This window comes from Leucopleurus acutus, assembly GCF_964270905.1.
Source record: "Leucopleurus acutus genome assembly, chromosome: 10".
Taxonomy (NCBI): domain Eukaryota; kingdom Metazoa; phylum Chordata; class Mammalia; order Artiodactyla; family Delphinidae; genus Leucopleurus; species Leucopleurus acutus.
This window is the reverse complement of record NC_139153.1, coordinates 75,400,797-75,426,388: the sequence shown is the minus strand read 5'-3', so window position 1 is coordinate 75,426,388 and position 25,592 is coordinate 75,400,797. Positions and strand designations below refer to the sequence as shown.

General features: G+C 46.6%; 1 protein-coding gene across 1 annotated transcript in view; it reads left to right on the top strand.

Moving 5' to 3' along the window:
• Window positions 1-25,592, top strand: part of CLIC5 (chloride intracellular channel 5) — a 102,345-nt gene that overhangs the window by 60,765 nt on the left and 15,988 nt on the right. Inside the window, exon 4 of the mRNA XM_082847729.1 lies at window positions 5,303-5,409. Coding sequence (XP_082703855.1) covers window positions 5,303-5,409 — 107 coding nt within the window. The remainder of the gene's footprint in view (window positions 1-5,302; window positions 5,410-25,592) is intronic.

The window sequence follows — 25,592 nt, the reverse complement described above, 5'->3', positions numbered from 1 at the left end:
AAGCTGCCAGAGAGCCAAGAAATTGTGGGAGCCTTTTTCCCCTTAGCTCTATTTTTTAAAGGAAAAAACCCACACACAAACACTCCAGCAATCTTTTTAAAAGATCACATTGGGTTCCACAAAGCATTTGGTGTCAAAGTGAGGAATCTAGGAAGTCTCAAGAAGTTTCCAAATGAGACGAACTTCCATCCTTCTCCTTAGACTGACCCAGTTAATGCTGCACAGGGAAGCGTCGGGATTATTGTTGACATGCTGCCTTTGCCTTTCATCCTCATCCTCATGGAATGGCCCGAGTTAGTGGGATCCAGAAGTGAGAGTCAGGAGACCAAAGTCTGGCCACCTTTCTACACAGCGCTTGTTGTATGAACTTGGCCAAGCCTCGTGCCCTCTCAGACCCTCCCCATTCCCTCATCTCTGAAACTACATAGTCTCTAAGATGCCTTTCAGCAGAAGTTCTATGATTCCACGAATTTTTCAAAGTGCTTTCCCAGAGCTGGTTGCGGTTTGAAATAAACAGTGGTAGAAATTCAGGGGAGTGGACGGGTAAAGTCTAGTTACATGTCTTGTCATTTAGTCAGTCAACTATCACTCAAGCATTAACAGTGTTCAGAGCCATACCAGAATTGGAAGACACTTTGAATTCATTATTTTAAGAAATGTTTATGGATATTTCATGATAGTAAAAATCACGAAGTTTCTTCTGATCCTCTGGGAGGTGGAGAAGCAGCCTCAGTACCAAGCACAGGATGGCATAGTGGCTGAAAGTACAGTAAGTCCCCTACCTATGGATGAGTTCTGTTCTGAGAGTGTGTTCCTAAGTCCAATTTGTTCATAAGTCCAACAAAGTTAGCCTAGGTACCCAACTAACACAATCGGCTATATAGTACTGTTCTGTAATAGGTTTATAACACTTTTCACACAAATAATACATAAAAAACAAACAAAAAATAAAGAAAACATTTTTAATCTTAGAGTACAGTACCTTGGAAAGTGCAGTAGTACAGGGCCACAGCTTGTGCTTCTTAGCGGCACCAGCTACATCTCACCGCGGCTTCTACGCTTGCTTCCGGACATCCGGGGCTTGCTGTAAAGATACTGTACTACTGTACTCTATACAATACTATACAGTAAAGTATAGTAAAGTACACAAAAAGCACAACCACTTGTAGAGGATGCATGCACGTGACAGTGTATGCCAGACATGTGAACTAACTTACATGATTGGACATGCGAATGCACGTTTGCATCTTTGAAAGTTTGCAACTTGAAGGTTCGTATGTAGGGGGCTTACTGTATGGGCTTTGGAGTCAGAATGCCTTGGGTTCTAATCTGAACCACCAGGTTGTGCTACACCGAAGTAACTAATTGACCACAAAATCTCAGTAGCTTAACAGAATACAGGTTTATTTCTCACTCATGCAGAGTCTGAGTGTGTAGTGTGGCCCTCTTCTCTTTTGTAACTGTTGAAATACATTTCTTCCAAGACTCCTTCAGCAGGGAAAGAGGGAGGAGAAGGATGATGCAAAATATTTTTAAAGCCCAGGGTTATGAGTGGTTACATCACTTCTCCTCCCATACTATTGGTCAGAATCCAGTCACATGACCCCAACCTATCTGAGAGGGAGGGGCAGGGAAATGCAGAGAGATACCTGGGTATTTAATGAGCATGTGTGGTCTCTGCTGCAGATAAATTACTCATTCCCTCTCTGATCATCAATTCTCACATCTATAAACTGATGACGTCGTGTTGATCTCGAGGGACTATTATTGAAGATGATACTGCTTAACCTAGTGCCTGACGTAGAGTCAGAGCTCTACGTTATACGGCAGCTTGAAGAGCTAGAGAGGTCGGTGCCTCTTTTGTGACCATCTCCCAGTAATCATAAAAACTACTGGCGAGCTTAGGTCTTAAATCCACAGTTCCCAGGGGTTGTCTTTTTATGAATAAGCCACACCCCATCCACCTCCAGGGATCATTTGTTTAAGTAGCAGGGATAAGACAGGCTCACAGTTCTGGAGCAGAAAAGTCAGAAGCATTAATCTGCTTCTCCAGTGAGGGTTTGGTGAGGTGAGGAAGCAGGAATAACAGAGAAGGGAGAGAGGGGACATCCTTCCACTTTTCAGCTTATTTGAAAATGGAGGGTCAACACTCAGGCTGCCAGAAGAGCCCCTGGAATCAGCAGAGGTCACCCCATGAGGGCGAGATGACTGTTTCTCTTTTTCTCCAGTGTACCCCCAATGCCAGGGACAGGGCTTGGCCCCTGGTAGGTGCTTACTTTATGTTGGTTTAGTTGCATGGAGTCCTTTTGTTCAGGGGCGTGATGGCCTATGGTTAGTCAGTGAGACGTCTTTTGGGACTCTAAGCCAATCAGAGCATTTCCATCTGCAATCATATCTTACTTTTTTTTGCTACTATTTACCAAAAAAAATTGTTTTGATGAGTGGCCAACTGTTTTACTTCCCAGAATGAAGCTTAAGTGCATATCTAAAATGAATGCATTTGAAATAAGATATCTTAAAAACAGAGTGGGGAGAAATTTTCATTATTGAGAGCAGGGGTTGGCCAACTTTCCTGGAAAGTGCCAGGAGCATTTTTGACTTTGCGGCCATATAGTCTTAGTAGAGTAAAGGCAGCCATAGACAGTATGTAAGAAAATGGATGTGGCTGTGTTCTATGTGTGACTGCTGAAACTTGAATTTCATACTATTTTCACATGTCACAAAATAATATACTTCTTTTGATTTTTTTCAATTATTTAAAAGTATACAAAGTATGCTTAGCTCATGGGAGGTACGTAAACAACTGTTGAGCTGGATTTGGCCCATAGGCCATCATTTGCTCACCCTTGAGTTAGAGAAATTGCCCATCTCTTTGATTGTCACCAGATGACATCACAATCTTATTTCAAAGATGTTTCTATAAATGAAGTGCTATTTGTTAGCCTTTTAGAGAAACAAAATGTGCCCTGGAACCCACTTATTTGCATATTTAAAATGCAGTGTAGATATGGAGCTAAAATAAAGCACTTAACATCCTGTACAGTAGCTGCCCCAAATCTAGTTACCAAACTCTGTAAGGTTAATATTTGAAGACACACTTCCCACAAGGACAGTCTTCAGGTGGGACATTATGCTGTAAAGTCAGATCTCAATGAATCATCGTGCTTAGAAAACAGGACGGCCCTCGCATGGTCTCCCTGAACACGTGGCCCTTTTTTTGCCTGTCTTGGATTTGCTGCCCCCCAATCATGTTTGGCCCACACTGGCCATGAAGAAATGGTCAGATTAGTGGAAGTCTGATCAGATGATGGCATAAATTTAAAAAACCCCAACAAACCCAAAGGAAAAATGCATTATCTAGGCCCTTCTCTCTTTACGTTATTACCTTATCAAGCAAAAACAAGGAGCACTCTGTATATATTAAAATAATTTAAGACATTCCATTTTAAGAGCATGCCTAATTCTATGTGAGAAAGCCAAAATAGGGATGGATGATCCTAAATTCCCTCGTCTTGGAAGATTAACCTAGCATCCTGCAGGAACAGTTGCTTTGTACCCCAAGTCAGAGCAGATGAATTGATGATTCCCAGGGTATTCAGGAAAATATGTGTGCAGAACCTGTGCAGAGCGCCCCCTCCTGGTGGCTGAGGGGAGTTCCTCCATGGTGCTCAGCTCAGCTCCAGCGGGTGTTTGGGAGTTTGGAGGGTAAACAGCAGAGTCGGTGAGAGGCCACAAGACATGGAACTTAAGATCTGGGCTTCCAGAGTGAAACTGCCTGGGTTGGGCTCCTGGGTCTGCCACCTGGCCACGTGAACTTAGACGAATTGCTTAGCTTCTCTGTGTCTCGTTCGTCTTCTGTGGGAAATGAGGCTAATGACAATACCAATGAAACTGTGAGGAGTAAATGATGAAACTGCGAAGGGGTTCGAACAGTGTCTGGCACGTAGTGGACACAGTACAAGTTAGCTTTTGCTGATATTGGAGAAGTGGTGTGATGCAGTGGGAGGGTCACTGCTTCAGCGCCCAAAAACTGGGTTCTCAGGGTCCCTCCAGTATTTATTCCCCATGAGCCCTCAAATAGCCATTTAACGTCTCTGGTCTCCAGTTGCTTCCCCATAAAATGAGGACGATACTGCCTCTGTATCTGACTCTTGCCAGAGGGCTGGACCCAGTGACTTTCTGTGGACTCGTCCAATGGCAGTATCTGAAATTTGACAGCCACCTAATGTGGCCCAGGAGTGGGCGGTCCTAGCTAATGGTCAGTGGAGAAGCCAAAAAATGAAAGAGCACAAATACTTGTTACAGGCGTTTTGGTTCAAGTTATTTAAAACATTAAACCAAAAAAAAAAAAAAAAGATTTTGCATTTTAAACATAAAGTAGCCAAATAGTTCTCAGTCCACACTGTTCACCCAGAGATCACAAAGGTCCACATACTTGGTGACGATGATGACCAAGCAATTGTCCCCCGCCTCCTCCCACCCTTGCCTGGCCAGCCATGTGAAATGTTTGTGAAATAATAGTTTTTGAAAATTAGAATGGCTTGTTTTGATGGTGCCAGTGGGGTCAAAGCAAGTTTGCCTCATTTGGTCTCAAGGCCAGTAGGAGAGAGCCCTCACCCCAGTTTGCCTCTTATACTCTCCTGGCTTCAAAATGGAAGCATGCATGAGGGAGAGGCGCTGGGTCATTGCAAATACATCTCCATGCCTGGAAATAAGACAATTGTAAATGCTTGTCCCACTGGCGTAGCCTGGTAGTTTCTGCATCTGATTCCTGCACACAAATAGGAATATTGCAGAAGAGGACCATTCCTTTCAAGAGACGATTTCGAGGCCTCTGTGCCAAGGTGCCTAGCACCTCCTTGCTCCTAGAATTAGCTCCACGCAGCCAGGATTATAATCGCAGGCCTGGCAGTGGATAACACGGGTTGGGGAAAAGTCTGGGACCCCACCTGATGCAGAGGAGAACTCACTGAGAACTTTGACTAAGGCCTGGGCATTGCCGCATCATTGTTTGTGGTCCCAGGAAGAGAATACACCCTGGACCCTCTGAGTGGTGCTCTGCTTTTCTGCCCACAGGCTGCGTTCCTGGGCAGTTCTCCACACCTCACTGGACTCTAGTTTCCTCTATCATTGAACTAGAGATGCAAGTGCCCACCCTCCCTAGAGGATGGGTTGGAGAAACACCAAAAGATTTGTAGATACTGCTAGAAACAAGAGTGTTTCCTGCTAGAAACTCATCGTGAGGTGATGGGAAGGGGCTCTGAGTTCTCACTGACCCTAGAACACTGGTCTTGCATTCCAGGTACCCCAAATTGGCTGCGAAGCACCGGGAATCCAACACAGCGGGCATCGACATCTTCTCCAAGTTCTCCGCCTACATCAAAAACACAAAGCAGCAGAACAACGCTGGTAAGTGGTTCCCTTCTACCCAGAGCCCCTGGTGGCACTGTCCCCTGCCCAGGGCATCTTCAGACGCTCAGACCAGAGAAGCATCTGGAATCGATGCTTTTATTCACTCGCCCTGAGGCCCCCTTGATGCAGGAGAGTGGGTGGTAGGTCTTGCTTTCTGGCCAGTGCAGGAGAAACGGCCAGTGAGCCTTACTGTGGAACTGGAGGAGGGATGCAGTTTGTGTCTGAGCCTGCCATGGTGCACATCATGACACACCACACACAGGGTCCTGCCTCGGCCGTAATACCGTCTGTTTGTCCCCAGTTCATGACCCTGCTGAGCTCACAGGAAGTCCTGTTTGGAACAACACATTGCGGCTTCCAGGGGGTTGACCAGAGCCCATGGTGGGACAGGGCAGTCACCGTGGTGGTAAATGCTCAAGGCAGAGCCCAGCCCTCTGCACTCCCCCCCACGGCAAGTGCAGAAGGTGCTGGGAAGCCTCTTCTCCAAGCCAGGCTCAGCCTCCACCCGGCCCTTAATTTCTAGCATTGGCCATAGAACTCAGACTTGGTTCTCTTCTGGTGCCTTCTCAGAGGGGTTCGAGCTCCTCATTTAAGCTGGTAGCACTTTTAGTCCCGCACTTGACTTGGTCCGTTAAGCACGAGCTGAAGCAACTTGAATAGAACTGTCACATCGAGCATGTGTAACTTTAGAACAGTGTTAGCTCCTGTGAGGAGAAGGAAGAAGGATGAGGAAGTTTGCTTGTCGTCCGAATAGGAGGATGGAGCCCAGGGCTGGGCCAGGCAGAGCAAGGGCGTCATGAAAACTTCGTGAATGAGTGAGGGAATGAATGGTGATTGGCTGGATAGCACTTCTTGAGTCTTCATGAATGAACAAAGAACTGAGTGTATATCAGACAAACACGCGATGGATCCTGAAACAAGGTGGTCCATTTGTTTGGACCACCTTGGAGCTAACTGCTGCAGGAGCTCAGAAGAGAAAGACATCTCTTTGGACCAAAGTGACCAGGAAAGGCAGCCAGGATGAACTTTTGGCAGGAACGGTGGTGTGGTGGGAAGTAAATGATCCAGTTAATAGCCGCTGTGGAGCTGGATCGTACCATGCACAGAACTAGATTCTAGAAAAAGAACTAGAAAAAGACACGCAGTCTTCAAGGCCTCCTGACTGGTACAGAAGAAAAGGCTTAAGTTCACAAAAATACCAAGACAAGACGTAAATGGTGGCTTCACCAAAGGGAGTCTGATTATCTGCCCTGTGAGAGGAGGAGAGCGTATCTGCCAAAGGGGTTCAGGAGTAGGAAGGAGTCACCTCTGGGTCATCTGAGAAGATTTCCTGAAGGGGTTTCACCTGGGTGGTGAAGATTCAGGGGGAGTCAGCTGGCCGGGAACATAGGATGGAAGACGTGGGGAGGGTGAGAAAACTCCAGTGACAGAGACCAGAGAAGCATCTGGAGTCTGCAGTGCCAGCTGGGGGGACTGGATGTTATCCTGTGGGCAAGGCAGTCATTAGAGGTGCATGAAGAGGCGCTGCAGCGAGAGTGGCCTTTTAGGGGCAAGAAACAGGAGAAGCATGAGGGAAACCTTTTAAATTTACTCAGCGCTTTTGTTTCATTGATGTTTGCAGCCTGCAGTGTGTTGAGTATTATCCCGCAGTCCGTATCCACCTGGGACCTCAGAATGTGACCTTATTTGGAAACAGAGTCTCTGCAGATGTAGTTAGGTAACGGTCTCGAGATGAGATGATACTGATTCGGTGTGGTCCCTAAATCCAATGACTGGTGTCCTTAGAAGAAGAAAAAGGGGACACACAGAGATGGGGGTGGGGGCGTGTGAAGACAGAGCAGGGATTCCAGTGCTGTAGCCACAAGCCAAGGACGCTCGGGGCCACCAGAAGCTCAAAGGGTCAAGGAAGCATCCCCCCGGAGCCTTGGGAGGGTACGTAGCCCCGTGACACCTTGACTTGGATTTCTGGTCTCCAGAACTGGGAGAGGAGAGATTTCTGTTGTTTGAAGCCACCCGGTTTGTGGTCCTTTGTGGTGGCAGCCCTGGGTGGCTAATGCAGCCCTCACAGCCATCGATCGTGTGAAAGGCAACCCCTGCCCTTGCCCTGCTGCAGACCCAGAAGCAATGGGACGGCAGTGGCTTGTCCTCGCCCCCAGGGCCTAAGCTGGCTCTCAACCCCAGTTTTCAGATTCCACATCCAGCGTCCTTTCAGCCGCAAATAGCTTCCTTCATAGTCGTTGAAGCACCAGCAGACAGATTGTCTTAGCCGAGCCTTCCAGACTTCTCAGTTGTGAGTGGTATTTACATATGAGCCGTATTTACAGTTCTCCCGCCCCCAAAGCTAAAGCAACCACTGAACATCATGTATCAGTCTCTTGTAAACTGAACACTCGCCAATTTTCGTCGTTTCCGCTGCTTCTGTTTCACCTTGTTTTCCTCTGTGATGGGTTTTGCGCTTGTGACTCCTTGTCCCCTAAAACTCATTTGCACATTTCAAAGCGCCAGTGTTTCCCTTGTCCCCAGTTGCCTGTCCCCCAGATCACAGTCCTCTGTGCTGTTCGCTCCTGCCTTTTAACAAGACACCAAGTTCTTCCTTCAGTGTGACTCTAGCTTCCCCTCCCGCCCCCTTCACTCTTCTTCCCCAAGCCCACACCCTCAGTCACGGTCAGCTGGTCAGCTGACTCCACAAGTTCTCAGGCTCAGCCAGCCAGCACCCAGAGCTCCGGTGGGCCCGTCCGAGAGCTGGCCCCACGGCCCCACCCCACCAGCCGCTGGCCTGTGAGACCGTCCACCCCCTGTCTCTGCTTTGTCCGAGGTCTGTACTCACAGGTCTCTGCAAGGGCATCAGCGTCAGCCCCCAGGCTTCCCCTGACAGCCTTCTGCATCTTCAGCTCTGCGTTTGTTTTTCCAACATCCTTTTTTCAGACTGTCCCTTTTGTGTTTTTAATTGTTTTTTTTCTCTTGAGCAGAGCCCTCCCTCCACATAATACCCCAGCACCCTCCACCCAGCCCCGAAACACACTGACTGTCTTCTTGGTCCTCTTCTGCCCTGTCAACAACAAAGCGTGAAAACACCCCACACTGTGACCTGGTTCTACATGACGGATCAATTCTCCACTCCCGCGGTGGATACAGAAACCACCATTCAGAATCTCCCTGTTGTTCACAAATCCTCAAAAAAGACCCCAGCTACTGGAACTCAAGACCCCATCCTGGAGGAGCCATCCACAGCTAGCACCCAAGGGAGTTGTCCGTTAGTTCGTACATTCAGTCATTCATTGATTCATTCAACAAACACAGATTACACGAAGTGGATCCAAGTCTGAGCTAGTGTTTAAAGGGTGCTCCTTGTGTGCCAGGCACCGGGCTGTGTTCCGGACTTGCCAAGACAAATGAGACAACACCATTGTCCTCGATAAACTAACCATCGACAGGGGCCTGTGAAACATACAAACATGCAGTTACTGACCTGGGTTTGAGTCCCAGATCTGCCACTTAGAGCTGTACCACTTTGCCCGAGAGACTTCTCTCTGAGCCTCTGTTTCTGCATCTGTAAAACATACTTAATAATGCTTTCAATTTCATCAATCTGACAAATAAGGCCATTAATAGCATATCCAAGGTTTGTCATGCAGTCATTTATTTATAAGTTAATGCATGTAAATCCTTTAGCACACTGCCTGACACGTCATAAACGCTCTTTAAATGTTAACTTTGATTATTACTAGAGCAAAAATGAGACAAACACAAATACTGGCATCAGAAACCGCTGCTTCAGCTCTTACTTTTTGACCCCTAACCAGCACTTCCAAATCTCCCACTCATTTAGTCTCTTTTCCACTTGTTTAATTTTGGTTCCCATTTTCTTCGTGCATTTTCCTCCTCTCCAAAGTATACAGTTGCTCCCTTGGTCCATGGATGTGGAATCGGCAGGTTCAGAGGGCTGACTGTCCTGTGCCACTTTATAAAAGGGACTTGAGTATCTGTGGATTTTTGATACCCGAGGGAGTGCGTGAGTGAGAAGAGCTCTAGGGATGACACCCAGGGATCACCCACAGCTGTGGGGTCAGGAGGGTCTGAGGGAGCGGAGCCAGGGAGGAAGATAAAGAAGGAGTAGCAAGTGAGGAAGGGGGCAGGGGGTTGGGGGGTCGTGAAGATGAGGAGGAAAAACTTTACGGAAAAGATTGATCTATGATATAAGACACTGCCCAGGTCATGGGAGGCTTTGCCTTTTGTGTTCAGCTTTCTGGACTTGTCCTCAGGCATCCTTCTCCGACTGCTTCTCTCCTCTGCACCGTAACTCAGACCCTACTCAACAGGAGAGTCAGGCTGACCCAGGAGCACAGGCCCTTCTCCCTTGGAACTCGGAGGTGCAGCGAGAGACCAAGAAACCACGTGGCCCGAGGAAGGGCGTCTTGGAGATGGGAGAGAGCAGCCCTGCATTTAGATGTGGCTGCAGGAGTCCCTGCCCTGGGCCCCGCACATTCGTGTTTCAATCTTGCAAGGAAAGGTTTTGTCATTTGTTGAGTCTTGAAGGTTTATAGAGTTCTGAAGCAGAGGATGGTGGGGAGGGAGCCAGCACGATCCGTCCCACCTTTGGCATGTCCGGTGACGAGCCTGGAGTTAGCCGTGCTCAGCTCTGCCCTGCATCCTGCATCCTGCATCCCGCCTCTGCCTGGCAGAGGCCACTTTTCAGCCATGCCGGTGGCCCCATCTCTAATGTCCTCCCTCTCTGCGAGTACCCATCCTGGCCCTTCTCCGTTCACCTTCCTCAGAGATGCCACCATGGCACACAGACCCCAGGCGACCCAAGACTGGGCAGCAGCCCCCAGACTCAGCAGTTCCGGCTCCCCTCGCTTCCCAACCCCACAACTTGTTCAGCGCTCTGCCGGCTGGGATGTCAGTTTGGTGTATCCCTTCCCTCGAGGGGTTTCTTTGACACCCTCCTTTACCTTGTCACTCCCACTCTTCTCTGTCATCTTGTAAGAGGACCTGGGCTTTTCTCTCTGAATATCCATCTTGTATTTTGCATTTGTTACCCTCAAGCTGCTGTTTGAACAGACTCTTAAAAACCTCTGCCAAACCCCTTGGCTTTCAAGAAGCTCATTTTAGCTGTTTATTCTAATCCGGGCATAAATTACTATATTTTACTTTCTTTTCCCCCAACCTCTCTTTTTTCTTCTGCTTCAATCCTGTCCATTCTACTGGCTTATTTCACTTTTTGTACATACTGCAGGGTCCAGGCAGTTAACAAATGGATCTCTTGTGTGTTTTTAGTTCTCTATTCTTATTCGCTATTTTTAAAGTCCTTTTTTAATTCCTACAGCCCTATCACGTGTCCCTAGATATAGTTAATATCCCTGCCCACGTGACCATCTCATTGTTGGCTTGTGTCTCATTCTCATGTACTTTCCCCCATTTTCCATCACCGTTCCTTTATCCTCGGCACAAGCCCATGTCCACGGGGCTCTCTTCCCCTGCTAAGAGGTCTAAAAAGTCCCAAACCCCTCTGTTTGTGTCTAATCCGTAGATCGTATGCAGCCTCGTGGCTTTTCCTTCCTACATTTGCATATTCCTTTTTCACACCTCTGACACAGGCTGCCTGTACCACCTATTTCTGTGCTAAGTGGTGTTTTTCCCACTGTTGGTCTTTCAACGCTCCCTCGAAATTCCCTCATCTCATCCCCCCTCAAGTCTGGCTTTCTCTCTTATTTCCGCCTCTGTATGCATCCGTCTTGGGGGCTTTCTTTCTAATTTTGAAATGTATACGAACGGCTTTATAGCCACTCACAGGGACACGTAAAGCTCTGCAAAGCAACATACCCTAGAAGGAGGTGAGAAAGAAAAACAAGGCGGGTCATAAAACGAGCTCAGGGCGAGCACGACAGGAAAGGCAGCTCCCAGAGCCCCAGTGCTGAACGCAGACGGCAGACCACGAGACCCTGGTCAAGATGAAAGCAAACCGGCCTCCCAGGAGAATGACAAGTATTCCCGATTTGGGGCTTGAGTCGTAGTCATAGAGGAGCTGTTATTGTCATTTTCTTTGTCCATTCCCTCCTGTGACTCCCCTTCCTGTTCTCTTGGAGCCCAGGCCCGCTGACTTCATGCCAGTATGACTCCTCCGTCTTCACCCCGCCCTTGGGCTGCACCCCTCCCCGCCCGTCTCCTCTTCAGTCCTCACTACACCTGACATCCATTTTCTTCTTTTTCCTGCCTAGGCCTGTTTGTCTCTCTGTCTTTTTTAATGTCCTTCATAGACAGAGTCTTTTTTTTTTAAGTTTCTTTTTAAGTTTTGTTTTTATTTTTGATGTGGACGAATTTTAAAGTCTTTATTGAATTTGTTACAATATTCCTTCTGTTTTGGTTTTTCGGCCACGAGGCATGTGGATCTTAGCTCTCCGAACAGGGATCAAACCCTCACCCCCTGCCATGGAAGGCAAAGCCTTAATCATTGGACCACCAGGGAAGTCCCCCATAGACAGATTCTTAAATCCACACTACATTGTATCTCCATTTATTCAGTTTCCATGCAACCCAATCAAGGATGGCCTAGACCAACCTTCATAAGTGTCATCAGTGGTGCACGTGGGGCTAAATCCAACAGGCATTTAATTAATTAATTAACTAATTAATTATTAATTTATTTTTAGTATAGTTGATTTACAATGTTGTGTTAGTGTCTGGTGTACAGCAAAGTGCTTCATGTATATATTTATGTATATATATCTATTCTTTTTCAGATTCTTTTCCATTATAGGTTATTACAAGATGTTGAGTATAGTTCCCTCTAGGTCCTTGTTATCTATTTTATATATAGCGGTGTGTACTTGTTAATCCTGAACTCCCAATTTAGGCCTCCCCCTCCCTTTTTTTTAATTGACACATAACCTTGTATTAGTTTCAGGTAGACAACATAATCATTCAATATTTGTATTCATTGCAAAATGTTCACTACAATAAGTCTAGTTAACATCCATCACCACACACAGTTACAAAGTTTTTTCTTGTGATGAGAACTTTTTTTTTTTTTTTTTTGGTACGCGGGCCTCTCACTGTTGTGGCCTCTCCCGTTGCGGAGCACAGGCTCCGGACGCGCAGGCTCAGCGGCCATGGCTCACGGGCGCAGCCGTTCCGCGGCATGTGGGATCTTCCCGGACCGGGGCACGAGCCCATGTCCCCTGCATCGGCAGGCAGACTGTCAACCACTGCGCCACCAGGGAAGCCCGTGATGAGAACTTTTAAGATCTACTCTTTTAGCAACTTTCAAATATGCAATACGGTCTATTATTAACTATAGTCGCCATGTTGTACATTACATTCCCAGGTCTTATTTATTTTATAACTGGAAGTTTATAGCTTTTGACCCCCTTCACCCATTTTGCTTGCTCCCCACCCCCTGCCTTAGGCAACCACCAATCTGTTCTCTGTTATCTGTGAGCTCTGTTTTTTGTTTGTTTTGTTTTTAGATTCCACATATAAGTGAGATCATACAGTATTTGTCTTTCTCTGACTCATTTCACTTGGCATAATGCCCTCTAGGTCCATCCATGTTGTTGCACATGACAAGATTTCCTCCTTTTATGGCTGAATAATATTCCAGTGTGTGTGTGTATACACATATATATCACATTTTCTTTATCCATTCATCCGTTGATGGACACCTAGGTTATGTCCATGTCTTGGCTATTGTAAATCACGCTGCAGTATACGTGGGAGTGCAGATATCTTCTTAAGTTAGTGCTTTTGTTTCTTTGGATAAATACCCAGAAGTGGAATTTTTAGTGTTTTTGTTTCTTTGGATAAATACCCAGAAGTAGAATTGCTGGATCATGCCTGTCTCTTTTTATTATGACTGATGGGCCCCTGTGCTGTGTTTGCAAAGATGTCCCCCTTTCTAGCTATGGAAGACACTGGGATATCCTAACATACTCCTGCTAAAATATTTGCCCTAGTAAGATACTTCTAACTTCCTAAATAAAGTCCTAAAGCCCCTTCCTTGGACACCCATGATGTGCTGGCCCCAGTGCTATGTGTTTAGAGTCCCATGCTTGCACTGAGTTGTCTCTCTAGCTGTTGACCTTTATTAGTTGTAAGTGCAGTGGCCATATTTTCCAAACTGAAAAATCACATGTCTAACAAATTGCCTTCATTGAAAATAATCAAATTATAAGAAATCAGTACTGTCCCAGAAAATCCAGGACATATGTCTCCAAATGAAAAGCACCTGGCTTTTTGGTCCCCAGTCCAAATCCACACCTGGCTGCCACTGTGGGGGGGGGGGGGGAAGGCAAGTGCATCACATTTCCTGCCACCTCCTGGCCCCAGATCCTTGACCAGACAAATGAGTCTCCATTAGCCATGAGCTTCTCTGAGCAGTCTTGGTTCTGTTTCCAAATAAGGATCAAGGTTTCCTCCCTTCCTGAGGCTTGTGTCAGCGGCTTCACTTCCTGGGACCTGGAAGCAGGTAGCAGGCGCCCTGGGTTTATTCTGAGAAAATTGATAGTCACAGCCACGTATCCTGAAGAAGAGACCCTCAGGGTATCTAGAAACCTCGGTGAGCTCATCTCATCATTGGGCTGGTCATTCTCTCTAGATGGACATGTGACTGAAGGCCTACATCGTGGTTATCAACACAATATCAATTACTCTCATCCTGCCTCTCTTGCCCCCAGCATCTCCCGGAGCCCTCAGGAAAGGCAGCTTGATCAAACCAGCCACAGCTGGATTCCTTACTCCTTCCTTGTCTCCCTCCGCCATTCAGGCCTGAATCTTCAAATCACTCCTGTCTTCTCTTCTAAGAGGTGGCCCCCGGAGTGGGCCGTGCTCCGGGTGGATGCTAGTAGAAAAAGAATCTGCCTGTAGCACTGGCGATCTTCTTTCCCTGCCACGTTCTCCAAGGCTCGTGTCCGCATGAGCTCACCCCTGTCCGCAGCCTGCCTGGCTCCATCAGACCAACACACAGACTCCTCCTGCGTCCAGCTCTGCTCATGCTTGCCCCTGCGTCAAAGTGCCTCTTCCCTAGCACATGCCCCTCACTCCCTTTTTTTTAAAATTAATTTATTTATTTTACATCTATTTTTGGCTGTGTTGGGTCTTCGTTTCTGTGCGAGGGCTTTCTCCAGTTGCGGAGAGCAGGGGCCACTCTTCATCGCGGTGCGCGGGCCTCTCACTGTCAGGGCCTCTCCCGTTGCGGAGCACAGGCTCCAGACGCACAGGCTCAGTAGTTGTGGCTCACGGGCCTAGCCGCTCCGCGGCATGTGGGATCTTCCCGGACCGGGGCACAAACCCATGTCTCCTGCATTGGCAGGCGGATTCTTAACCACTGCACCACCAGGGAAGCCCCCTCACTCCCTTTTAATAAGATCTGTAAGAGCCCTTAAGTACATATATTAAACAAGACAATCCCCATTGGATGTATAGAAAATTGAGGATCACAAGACTTCAGCTCAATATTAAGAAGTTTACAATTACATCTGCAGAATGGGCCACCAACTAAAGAAGAGAGGGTCCCGTCAACGGAAGGGTACAAAAAGAGACTGGACCTTCAGAGGTTGGACTTTTTCCTAACCTAAGTGGTCGACTATTATAAGACACTTATTTTAAGTACCACTAAGAAACAAAATGTGCCTTCAAGTAAACAAAAATGCTTTCACTTAAACTCTAAGATTTTCATGGTAAGACGCAGTCTGATTTCGAATATGTCAAATGTGAAAAAATGTGCATCTTAGTCTCGATGAAATATGGAAGGCAATTCCCATAGCCCTTTTTTTCATGGGCCTCTCCCATTGCGGAGCACAGGCTCCAGACGTGCAAGCTCAGTGGCCATGGCTCATGGGCCCAGCTGCTCCGCGGCATGTGGGATCTTCCCAGACCGGGGCACGAACCCGTGTCCCCTGCATCGGCAGGCGGACTCTCAACCACTGCGCCACCAGGGAAGCCCTCCCATAGCCCTTTTTAAATCTAACATTCTGTTACTTCCTAGAGGCTAAGCGTGAAATGTCAAACCCTCCCTTCTGCTTGACCTTGAGCTACCCTGTTGGAAGGAAAGCGAATTGAGGTCAATACTGCTTCCAGATCCCTCTGGGATGGCTGTCCTAACCCCATATCCCTTTGTCTCTCCTGCCTGGAAACAAGTAGTGCTTATCTCTTAGCTCAGGGTTTGGCAAACTTTTAGACTTTTCAGGCTCTGCAGGATGTCGCCACTGCTCAACTCTGCTGCTGGAAGAATAAAGTGGCCACGGACAATACGTAAACCAATGGGTGTGGCTGTGCTCCGATACAACTTCTCTTATGGCACTGAAATTTGAATTTCACAACATTTTCAGGGATCACAAAGTATTATTCTCTTTTGACTTTTTTTTCAACCATCCAAAAATGTAAAAAACATTCGTAGCTTCAGGGCAGTGCAAAACTAGGCAGTAGGCTGGATTTGGCCCTTGGACTGTAATTTGCTGAGCTCTGTCTTAGACAGTCCAGGGCTACAATAGCAAGTTCTTTTAATTTCTATGCCTCTCATCCTCCTCATGTCTAGTATAGAGACCATAATAGTGTCCTTTTTTGCATTGTCATGTTAGTTAAACGAATGCATGCATTAAAGCACTTCAGACAGTAGGCACCAATAGGTGATGGCTGTTACTGCTTCTGCTGTTCATTTCATGAATCCTCCCCCAGATCCCATGGTACCCACCCTTTGGACTGGGCAGTCCAGCTTTCCCGGTAATGTAGAAGTATGTGCTGCCCTCTTCTGGCAGGTGGAGGAATCAGCGCGAGGGACAGCTCCTCATGTTTTAGTGTAAGGAAGCCTATGGACTTTTAAGCATCTTCTGCGTTCAGGGGCTCGGTTATCCTGAGCTTTAGTTGGGAATTCCAGAAGACGCCAGGTCTCCTTCGGGGGCTTGAAGCCATCTTGCTTTATCTGTCCCCTGCACCCAGGGTGGGGCATGTGTCCCAGGCCTGATGGATCCTCCAGAGGTCGCTGGCTGCCTGGTGATAAGCTGTCCTCCATCAACTACTTCTTCCTCCCTTGCCTCTCCCCACTCCATCACCTCCAGTCTTTGCTTTTACGAACTTCCTTGACCTAAAGTAGGAAAGTATTTGAAAGGAGTCAGAGCGGCCTGGGAGGGCCGTTAGCCCAGAACTAACAAGCCCCTTACTATCAAAGCCCCCTGTGCTTTTTCCTGCAGCCTCGTGAAAGCCAGCTTCTGTGGGGGGCAGGGGTGGAGCGTTTCTCCAGATTCCCCAGGATGTGGCAAGCCGCGTTCAGAAGCCAGTGTGTGCATTTATTATTCCAAACCAACCGTTTCCATCCCAGGCCCTTCCTTCCTTCACCTCTTCCTCCCTTCTGCCCTCAGCCCCAGGTCACGGTGGGCCCAGGCTGGAGGCCAGGCCTTCCCAAGGGGATGGGCACGACCCTCCCTTATTCAACCTCGTGCTCAGAGATGAAAGCTAAGGCAATATGTCAAAAGGAGAAGGAACGTGCGTTGTAATCGCGCTGCTCAGAGACAGAGGTCCTGAGGTGGCGTGGGCTTCCAGATCTATGCTATAAGAAACCCCAACGTTTTCTTTTGGAGGAAGATAGCTGTGTCCAACTCGGGACAACGGGTTCCCTGGAAGGAGGCCCGAGCCCAGGCTGTTATCACGAGGGCATCTCCGGGGTGGTCCCTGGACTACCACAGTGCAGAGGGTAACGCGGGGGACTGTCTTCCCACTTCCTCACAAAACAGCCACTGCTGTCTCATTTCAAAAACGCCTCTGGTCATAAAGGAGCCCTTCAGGCTGCCTTCCTTGGCCACCCTTGCGTGCCCAGGGCCAACTTGGGGTATTTCGTTTGTTTGTTTGTTGGGTTACCGTTTTGCTTTGATTAACAGTCTTATGAGGAAAAACCACCTAGGCTCGGTGGGACCCACCTCCGAGGTGTGGAGCGCCCTGCAGAGATGCTCGGCTGTCTTCACACCCGCGGAGGGTCCTTGAGGCTAAGAGCCGGAGGGAGGGGAAGGGTCGAACAATTCCTTTTGGCACCTACAGCGGCTGCCCAGAGCATCCCTCCAGAGGGTCTTGGATTTGGCGTATGATCAAGGCGGTCGCTGTGGCCATGTCTAATTTCACAGATGTTGCTCCTGAAATGAAGTCTTCAGGAAGGCGGTTGGTGGCATTGGGCTGTTGAAGGCGGCAGGCCTGGGGAGGGAGGAGGGGGAAAGGGGGATGGCAAGCAGGGTCCTGCGTGGGTGGGCGCATTCATTAGTGGAGAGAGCCGCCGTTAGCTGTGTGGGCTCCCGGCAGCAGAGCTGAGACCACCAACACCATTCCATGTGCTGGAATTTCCCGCCGTCTGACCAGAACGAGCTCGCCTGGTCTGGCCTGGCCTCGGATCAAGGCCTGGGGAATAAGGAACATTAAATGACTAATTCGAACACGAGTTCAGTGCTCTTGCACCTCGGGCTACCGTTACTTTATCCTGTGCAACGGATACAGGCTCTTACACAGTCTGCACGTGGGAACTCAATCTCTACCTTTCTCTCTCTCTCCCCCTCCATGCAGACATACACACACACAAACAGCTAGTGTGTGTTCTGATATTTCTATGTGCCAGCTACGGCCATTACATGCCTCCTCAAATAAACAGGGTCATCGATCAATTAATCTGAAAAAATAAAAGTGCTTGCGTGTAAAGTTGTATTAGTGCCAAGACACGATGGGGTAGCTTTGCCATTAAGCCCCATGGTGTTCAGACCACAGAAGCATGGGGTGCATGTGGGTGCAGGTGTCTACATGTCATTGTGCGCGTACCGGTCTGGAGGGCTGTAGTTGGTTTATACGGTGACTGCACTCATAGTCTCTCATCTGTGATTAGAACGTAGCTTTGAGGGAAAAGTCCCCCTCTTCTCTGTTGACTCTCGGTGGAGAATGGCTCTGGGGAAATGAGCACGTAGAATGGGTTACCCATTTGTGGTGGAGCTGGGGCTGAAAATGACAAGATGTGAAATCCAGGTAGTGGGTTGAACCTTCTAACCAAAACTTCACATTCACCCCAATTATGAATCCTCCTCGTCAAATCTGTCGTGATCTTATCCAGGCAGGATGGGCAACATTCTCTCCATTTCACATGAGAATAGCTGAAGCGTGGATAAACTGTTCAGAAGACACGATGGAGCCAGCGATGGACGTAGGGCAAACCAGGCACTTCTCAGCTTTTAAACTCTTTTGCTACAAACCAGTAATACTAAAACATAAGAATTGAAACCAGGGGTTAAATCCAGTCTCGTATTTATCAGCAACTTAGAGAGGATTATTTATTCATTTATGTAAAATACTTTATTTCCTTTTTTTTATTATTTATTTTCTTTATCTTTTTGGCTGCGTCGGGTCTTAGTTGCGGCACACACATCTTTGTTGAGGCATGAGGGATCTTTCGTTGTGGCGTGCAGCCTTGTCTCTAGTTGTAGTACGCGAGCTCCAGAGCGTCTGGGCTCTGTAGTTGTGTCACGTGGGTTCCAGAGAGCATGGGCTCTGTAGTTTTGCAGCACGCGTGCTCTCTCGTTGAGGCGCCCGAGCTCAGTAGTTGTGGCACGCGAGCTTAGTTGCCCCGCGGCATGTGGGATCTTAGTTCCCTACCAGGGATGGAACCCGCCTCCCCTGCAGTGGAAGGCAGATTCTGTACCACTGGCTGGACCACCAGGGAAGTCCCGAGGATAATTTATTGAAAACCAAAGTTGCTACACAGAATATTGACTTTAAAACCTCTAGCTTTCTTTAAAACCCTGCTCTAGACCTGTCTTTCTGGAAGGCATCCCAACCCGCCTCCAGCCTATTGGTGAGTTCAGCCTGAGAAGCCTCATGCACTAAAGAGACACAGACGTTCAGGACTTAAGGCTCAAGTGGCGCTTCACTTTGCCTTGTGATCCAGACCATTATCCAACTTGGACGTACATTTGAATCCCCCAGGGGTCTTGTGACAATGCAGAGATTGATGCAGTGGGTCTAGGGTGGGGCCTGAGGGCTCCCAGGTGCTCCTGATGCTGCTGGTCCAGGAGGGAGCTTTGGGAAGTAGGGTCTAGGCAGCAGTCTCCATGGAGACAAGCTGCCTGTGTCTCATTCATCATCCTCATCCCCAGAGCCCAGCTCATCATCTAGCCCAGAACAGGTGCTCAATAAACATTTGCTAAATGAATGAACGAACCATATCCCAAACACCTCGAGATGCCCCGACCCTCTCTGCTCATTTACTGAGAGAGGATGGAAGGGCTGACCCTGCTTCACCCGTGTCAGGAGCATTTCCTCCAGGATGCTTCCTGTTCCAGCCCGTCCCGCACTCACCTTTAAGCCTGTCCCACTGTACAGCCCCTTCCATTCTCTTGGTTACCCCTGACACTTCCCAGTCTCCTTTTAAATTTTATGATACTCTAGGGCTAGAACTGTCTCTCAGCTGAGAATATGTCATGCTTATATAACCCCTGTTCTATTAAATCCAGTATCATGATAGGAAAAAAAAAAGAAAAACCTCATTTAAAACCAATCAATAGGGCTTCCCTGGTGGCGCAGTGGTTGAGAGTCCCCCTGCCGATGCAGGAGACACGGGTTCGTGCCCTGGTCCAGGAAGATCCCACATGCCAAAAGCGGCTGGGCCCGTGAGCCATGGCCGCTGAGCCTGCGCGTCCGGAGCCTGTGCTCCGCAACGGGAGAGGCCACAAGAGTGAGAGGCCCACGTACCGCAAAAAACAAGCAAACAAAAAAACCAATCAATAAAAGTGTAAAAATCTGAACAGTTCCCCCACGAAAACTGTCAGTGTGGGTGGTGGTGTTGGCTTAAATGGTACTTTTCTTCTCACCCTCATTTTTATAACTACATTCAAGGAACGTTATATTCGGCGTTAAAGGTGAAACATCACCAAGGGCGGGAAGAGTAAGTACCCAGACTAACTTCCAGTGTTCTTCCAGCCAGAAGCCAGGGGTCAAATTATTTTTCTAGGAACTCCTAGTTGAAGCAGCATTTAATGATCTGGATCATAGTAAGAAATGCGTTTCTCTGTGCGCACGTCCAGAACGCCTTCCATTCCTGAATATTCCAGGGAAGAGGGTCTCACCCAATGATTTCTCAGCACCCCCCTGCCCAACTCTAACTCTGATGGTCACATGCCCTCTGGCATTTGCATTGACAGCTACGCGTGTTTTGCTTCCATGGTGGAGATCTCAAAGCAAGCTTCCTCAACACTCTGCCCAGGTTCGGCCCTGGCCTCCGTACTGCTTGCGTCGCGTGTCAGGGGCTGCGGATTGGTGATGGCCTTTGCGTCTCGTTTGGCTCTCATGACCCTGCAAGAGGGCATGCCAGGCCAAGCAAATGGAATCCCTACATCCATCCCCCAGAAACCAGGGGCTCTCAGCACACAAAGAAGGGAGCCATCCTAGGTCCTCTAAGGACAGGAAGCCAGTTGCATACACATAGGGGGACATGGAGTTACAATTTAGGGCCTCTCATCTTTCCTCAAACCCCACTGAACAGCTCAGTCTTTCAACAAATACGTATTCAGTACCAGACACTGCCCAAGGTGCTAGCATAATAATGCAATAATGAAGTATTGGCAATATCTCTGTGTACTGGCAATGGTTGTGTTTGGCTGCATAGAATACAAACCTGATCACAGAACCTAAAGCAAATATTTATTTCATTTGACTTAGCAAAAACCTATGTAGCATTTTATCAGTACTATGTGCCATGCCCTGCTCTAAGCACTCTTTATAAATGTTTACTTCTTTTTTAAAATTTATTATTATTTTTTATACAGCAGGTTCTTGTTAGTCATCAATTTTATACGCATCAGTGTATACATGTCAATCCCAATCATCCAATTCAGCACACCACCATCCCCAGCCCCTGCGGTTTTCCCCCCTTGGTGTCCATATGTTTGTTCTCTACATCTGTGTCTCAACTTCTGCCCTGCAAACCGGTTCATCTGTACCATTTTTCTAGGTTCCACATACATGCGTTAATATACGATATTTATTTTTCTCTTTCTGACTTACTTCACTCTGTATGACAGTCTTTAGATCCACCCACGTCTCAACAAATGACTCAATTTTGTTCCTTTTTATGGCTGAGTAATATTCCATTGTATATATGTACCACATCTTCTGTATCCATTCGTCTGTCGATGGGCATTTAGGTTGCTTCCATGACCTGGCTATTGTAAATAGTGCTGCAATGAACATTGGGGTGCATGTGTCTTTTTGAATTATGGTTTTCTCTGGGTATATGCCCAGTAGTGGGATTGCTGGATCATATGGTAATTCTATTTTTAGTTTTTCATAGAACTTCCATACTTTTCTCCATAGTGGCTGTATCAATTTACATTCCCACCAACAGTGCAAGAGGGTTCCCTTTTCTCCACACCCTCTCCAGCATTTGTTGTTTGTAGATTTTCTGATGATGCCCATTCTAACTGGTGTGAGGTGATACCTCATTGTAGTTTTGATTTGCATTTCTCTAATAATTAGTGATGTTGAGCAGCTTTTCATGTGCTTCTTGGCCATCTGTATGTCTTCTTTGGAGAAATGTCTGTTTAGGTCTTCTGCCCATTTTTGGATTGGGTTGTTTGTTTCTTTAATATTGAGCTGCATGAGCTGTTTACATATTTTAGAGATTAATCCTTCGTCTGTTGATTCATTTGCAAATACTTTCTCCCATTCTGAGGGCTGTCTTGTTTATGGTTTCCTTTGCTGTGCAAAAGCTTTGAAGTTTCATTAGGTCCCATTTGTTTATTTTTGTTTTTATTTCCAGTACTCTAGGAGGTGGATCAAAAAGATCTTGCTGTGATTTATGTCAAAGAGTGTTCTTCCTACGTTTTCCTCTAAGAGTTTTATAATGTCCGGTCTTACATTTAGGTCTAGAATCCATTCTGAGCTTATTTTTGTGTATGGTGTTAGGGAGTGTTCTCATTTCATTCTTTTACATGTAGCTGTCCAGTTTTCCCAGCACCACTTACTGAAGAGACTGTCTTTTTTCCATTGTATATCTTTGACTCCTTTGTCATAGATTAGTTGACCATAGGTGCATGGGTTTATCTCTGGGCTTTCTATCTTGTTCCATTGATCTATGTTTCTGTTTTTGTGCCAGTACCATATTGTCTTGATTACTGTAGCTTTGTAGTATAGTCTGAAGTCAGGGAGTCTCATTCCTCCAGCTCCGTTTTTTTTTCCCTCAAGACTGCTTTGGCTATTCGGGGTCTTTTGTGTCTCCATACAAATTTTAAGATTATTTGTTCTAGTTCCGTAAAAAATGCCATTGGTAATTTGACAGGGATTGCATTGAATCTGTAGATTGCTTTGGGTAGTATAGTCATTTTCACAATATTGATTCTTCCAATCCAAGAACATGGTATATCTCTCCATCTGTTGGTATCATCTTTAATTTCTTTCATCTGTGTCTTATAGTTTTCTGCATACAGGTCTTTTGTCTCCCTAGGTAGGTTTATTCCTAGGTATTTTATTCTTTATCTTTATAAACGTTTACTTCTTAATAGGAGTTTGCTTTTCTCACATCACAAGAAGTCCAGAGAAGAGAGAATTCCAGGCAGTTGTAGTTCTTCAAGAAGTCATGCATCCAGCTCCTTAGAGCACCTGATTCTCCATCTTGAGTGTGTGACTCCCATTCTCATGTCACAAGATAGTTGCTCCACTTCCAGACATTACATCTGAGTTCAGGCACTGCCAGCTATGTCTTGTTTTTTCTTTCCCAGAAGCGTATCCATCAATTTCCACTTAACATTTCATTGGCAAGAACTTGATCATTTGGCCTCCTCTAGTCTGGGAGTCTGGGAAAATAAGTATTTGTGACCCAGCATGTTGCTACTCTGAAAAAATCTGGATTCTCTTGGTAACAAAGAAGGTAAGAGTGAATTCTCGCATATAATTCACTTTCAATTTAGTATGATTTTTTTAAAAAACTGCGGTGAAACTATCTCAGCTAGCCATGCCAAAAAAAGGCATACTATTTCAAATTCTCCCTTGGGGTTGACCAATTCTGAATCATTACCCCACCTAGGTTTTAGGCAACAGAAATATAAAATTGCACACTTAATCTGCAATACTCTTACTTCAAACTTTAGAAAATACAAGACTCACGTAGCAAAAGCTGTTTAGTAAAAGTTATAACACACAGTGGAGAGTTTCCACACCCCCCCGAGACTGTAATCCATGGGGGGGCAAGAGCAGGCACCCAGAGATCTGCTCTGAGCAAGGGAGGGGGCGGGTGTTATTGTGGCCTATCTGGAAAATTCTGCAAAAGTGTCGGTCACCCCCAACCCCCGCTCATCTTAGCCTCTAAGTTTGCCTCATTGCATGACTGTTAGGAAGAAGGCCCACTCTGGTGGGACTGTGGTCACGGCAGCAGAGTCAGAGTGAAAGGACCAGCTGAACACAAGAAAAAAAGACTCTGCCTAATTCATCCGGGGTGACTTTCTCGAGGCAGACGACCAGTCAAGCACGATATTTATCAAACATTCCTTTTCCTTGCAACTCTGAGAATTTATTAGCTGTTTTGTAGCTTTGATCCTTATACACCAGCATCATCACACACTACACATAACGACCACTTACTGCCTGCCAAGCGCTGTCCCAAGCCCTCTGCAGGCATTATTCACGGCCACCCTATAAGGTGTGCTGTGCTATGATGTCTATTTTGCACATTAGGAAACTGAGACACCAGAGGTTAAGGTAGTATGTGGCAGAGCTGGGATCCCAACCCAAGCAGCTGGTCCCATGGTCTGTGCACTTGATCTGGGCACAGTATATACATTTAATACACTTCATTATTGAAAATGCATGTGGTACGGAGTTTTTGAACAAGAGTAGGTAGGTCATTTCGGAAATTGGGATCAAATCAACTCATAAAACAACACATACTGATTGAACAACTACCATGTGTGTTTCGCTATATATACCCAACCATCCCAGTTTCACCTCTAGAGTCCTAACTCAGCAATCTGTGGGGGACTAGGAGTCCCAAACCTGGCCCATAGAGGGCGCTCCATAGATACCCATTTAACAAATGAAAGAATGGACCAACGGGAAAGGAATTTATAATCACAAAACGACTAGAACCAGTAATCATTTAAATACAGAGCTGTGACAGCAGGGTGGCCGTTTTTAAAGCTGTTAATAGCTCTTACATAAAAGATGTGGCCATTTGAGGATGAAGCAAGACAGAATGTGATTAAATCATTTCAGCCTGTTTGGAGGGGTTGAGAGTTGAGAATGAAAGTCTCTAGGTCTAAACGCTGGAACAGATGACTGAGAAAGTTAGAACCTCCCTTGACCAGCTCCTTCCAAATGTTTGAACATCAACACTCCAGCTAATCTATGGCCTGATACTTAAAAATAACCTGTTGGAAAGTCACTGTAAAAAAACTCCCAGTTTTCAGCCTGATTCAGTCCGCTGCATAAACTACAACCAGCATTAATAGCTTTAGTCAGCATTTATGTCGTTCTTCCTATTAGCACAATGGGTTTTACAACCATTTATGAGTTTCTGGAAAGCCTAATAGAAAACACACATACGTGTTTGCTGTGGAAGTTGCAGAAGAGTTTTTTTTTTTGAATCTCCTTTAGCCAGTAGGAGGCGCCACCTCCCTGTCACAAAAGTCGGGGCCAGGCTCCCTAATGCGGACCACATTCCCTCCTGGCGGCTCCAGCTAGTTTTTACCCTCCCTGGTGAGTTTCTGCATTTTCCTCTTCAGTTGGCTGCATTCAGTGTCTCTCTGTCTCTCTTTCTCCTCCTGTTCATAAATAAACATTTGGGGCGTTTACATGGTACAGACTGTGTCCACAAAAGGAAACCTACATGTGAAGAGCTAAGTGATAATCTTTCTCTTCAAATTTACTGTGGCTTTTAGGAGATTTAGCAAATTATCTGAATCTGGAATTGTCTATGTGATCCATACCTCCCCTCATACTTTAAAATCATAGCTTATGAAAGGCATGTTGGATTGTCCTAACTTCTTTACCACGCTGGTGTTTTAAACACAGCCAGATAATTGCCAAAGACTCATCTTTCTTAAAGAAAAATATTTGTTATCGTTGTTTGTTGTTGTTGGGAATAATACTTCTGAACAAAGGGCAAATATGAAGTTGATTTGTGGAGCTGTATAAATAAGATGATTATTCACAATGATGCCCTACGGGGTTTGAGG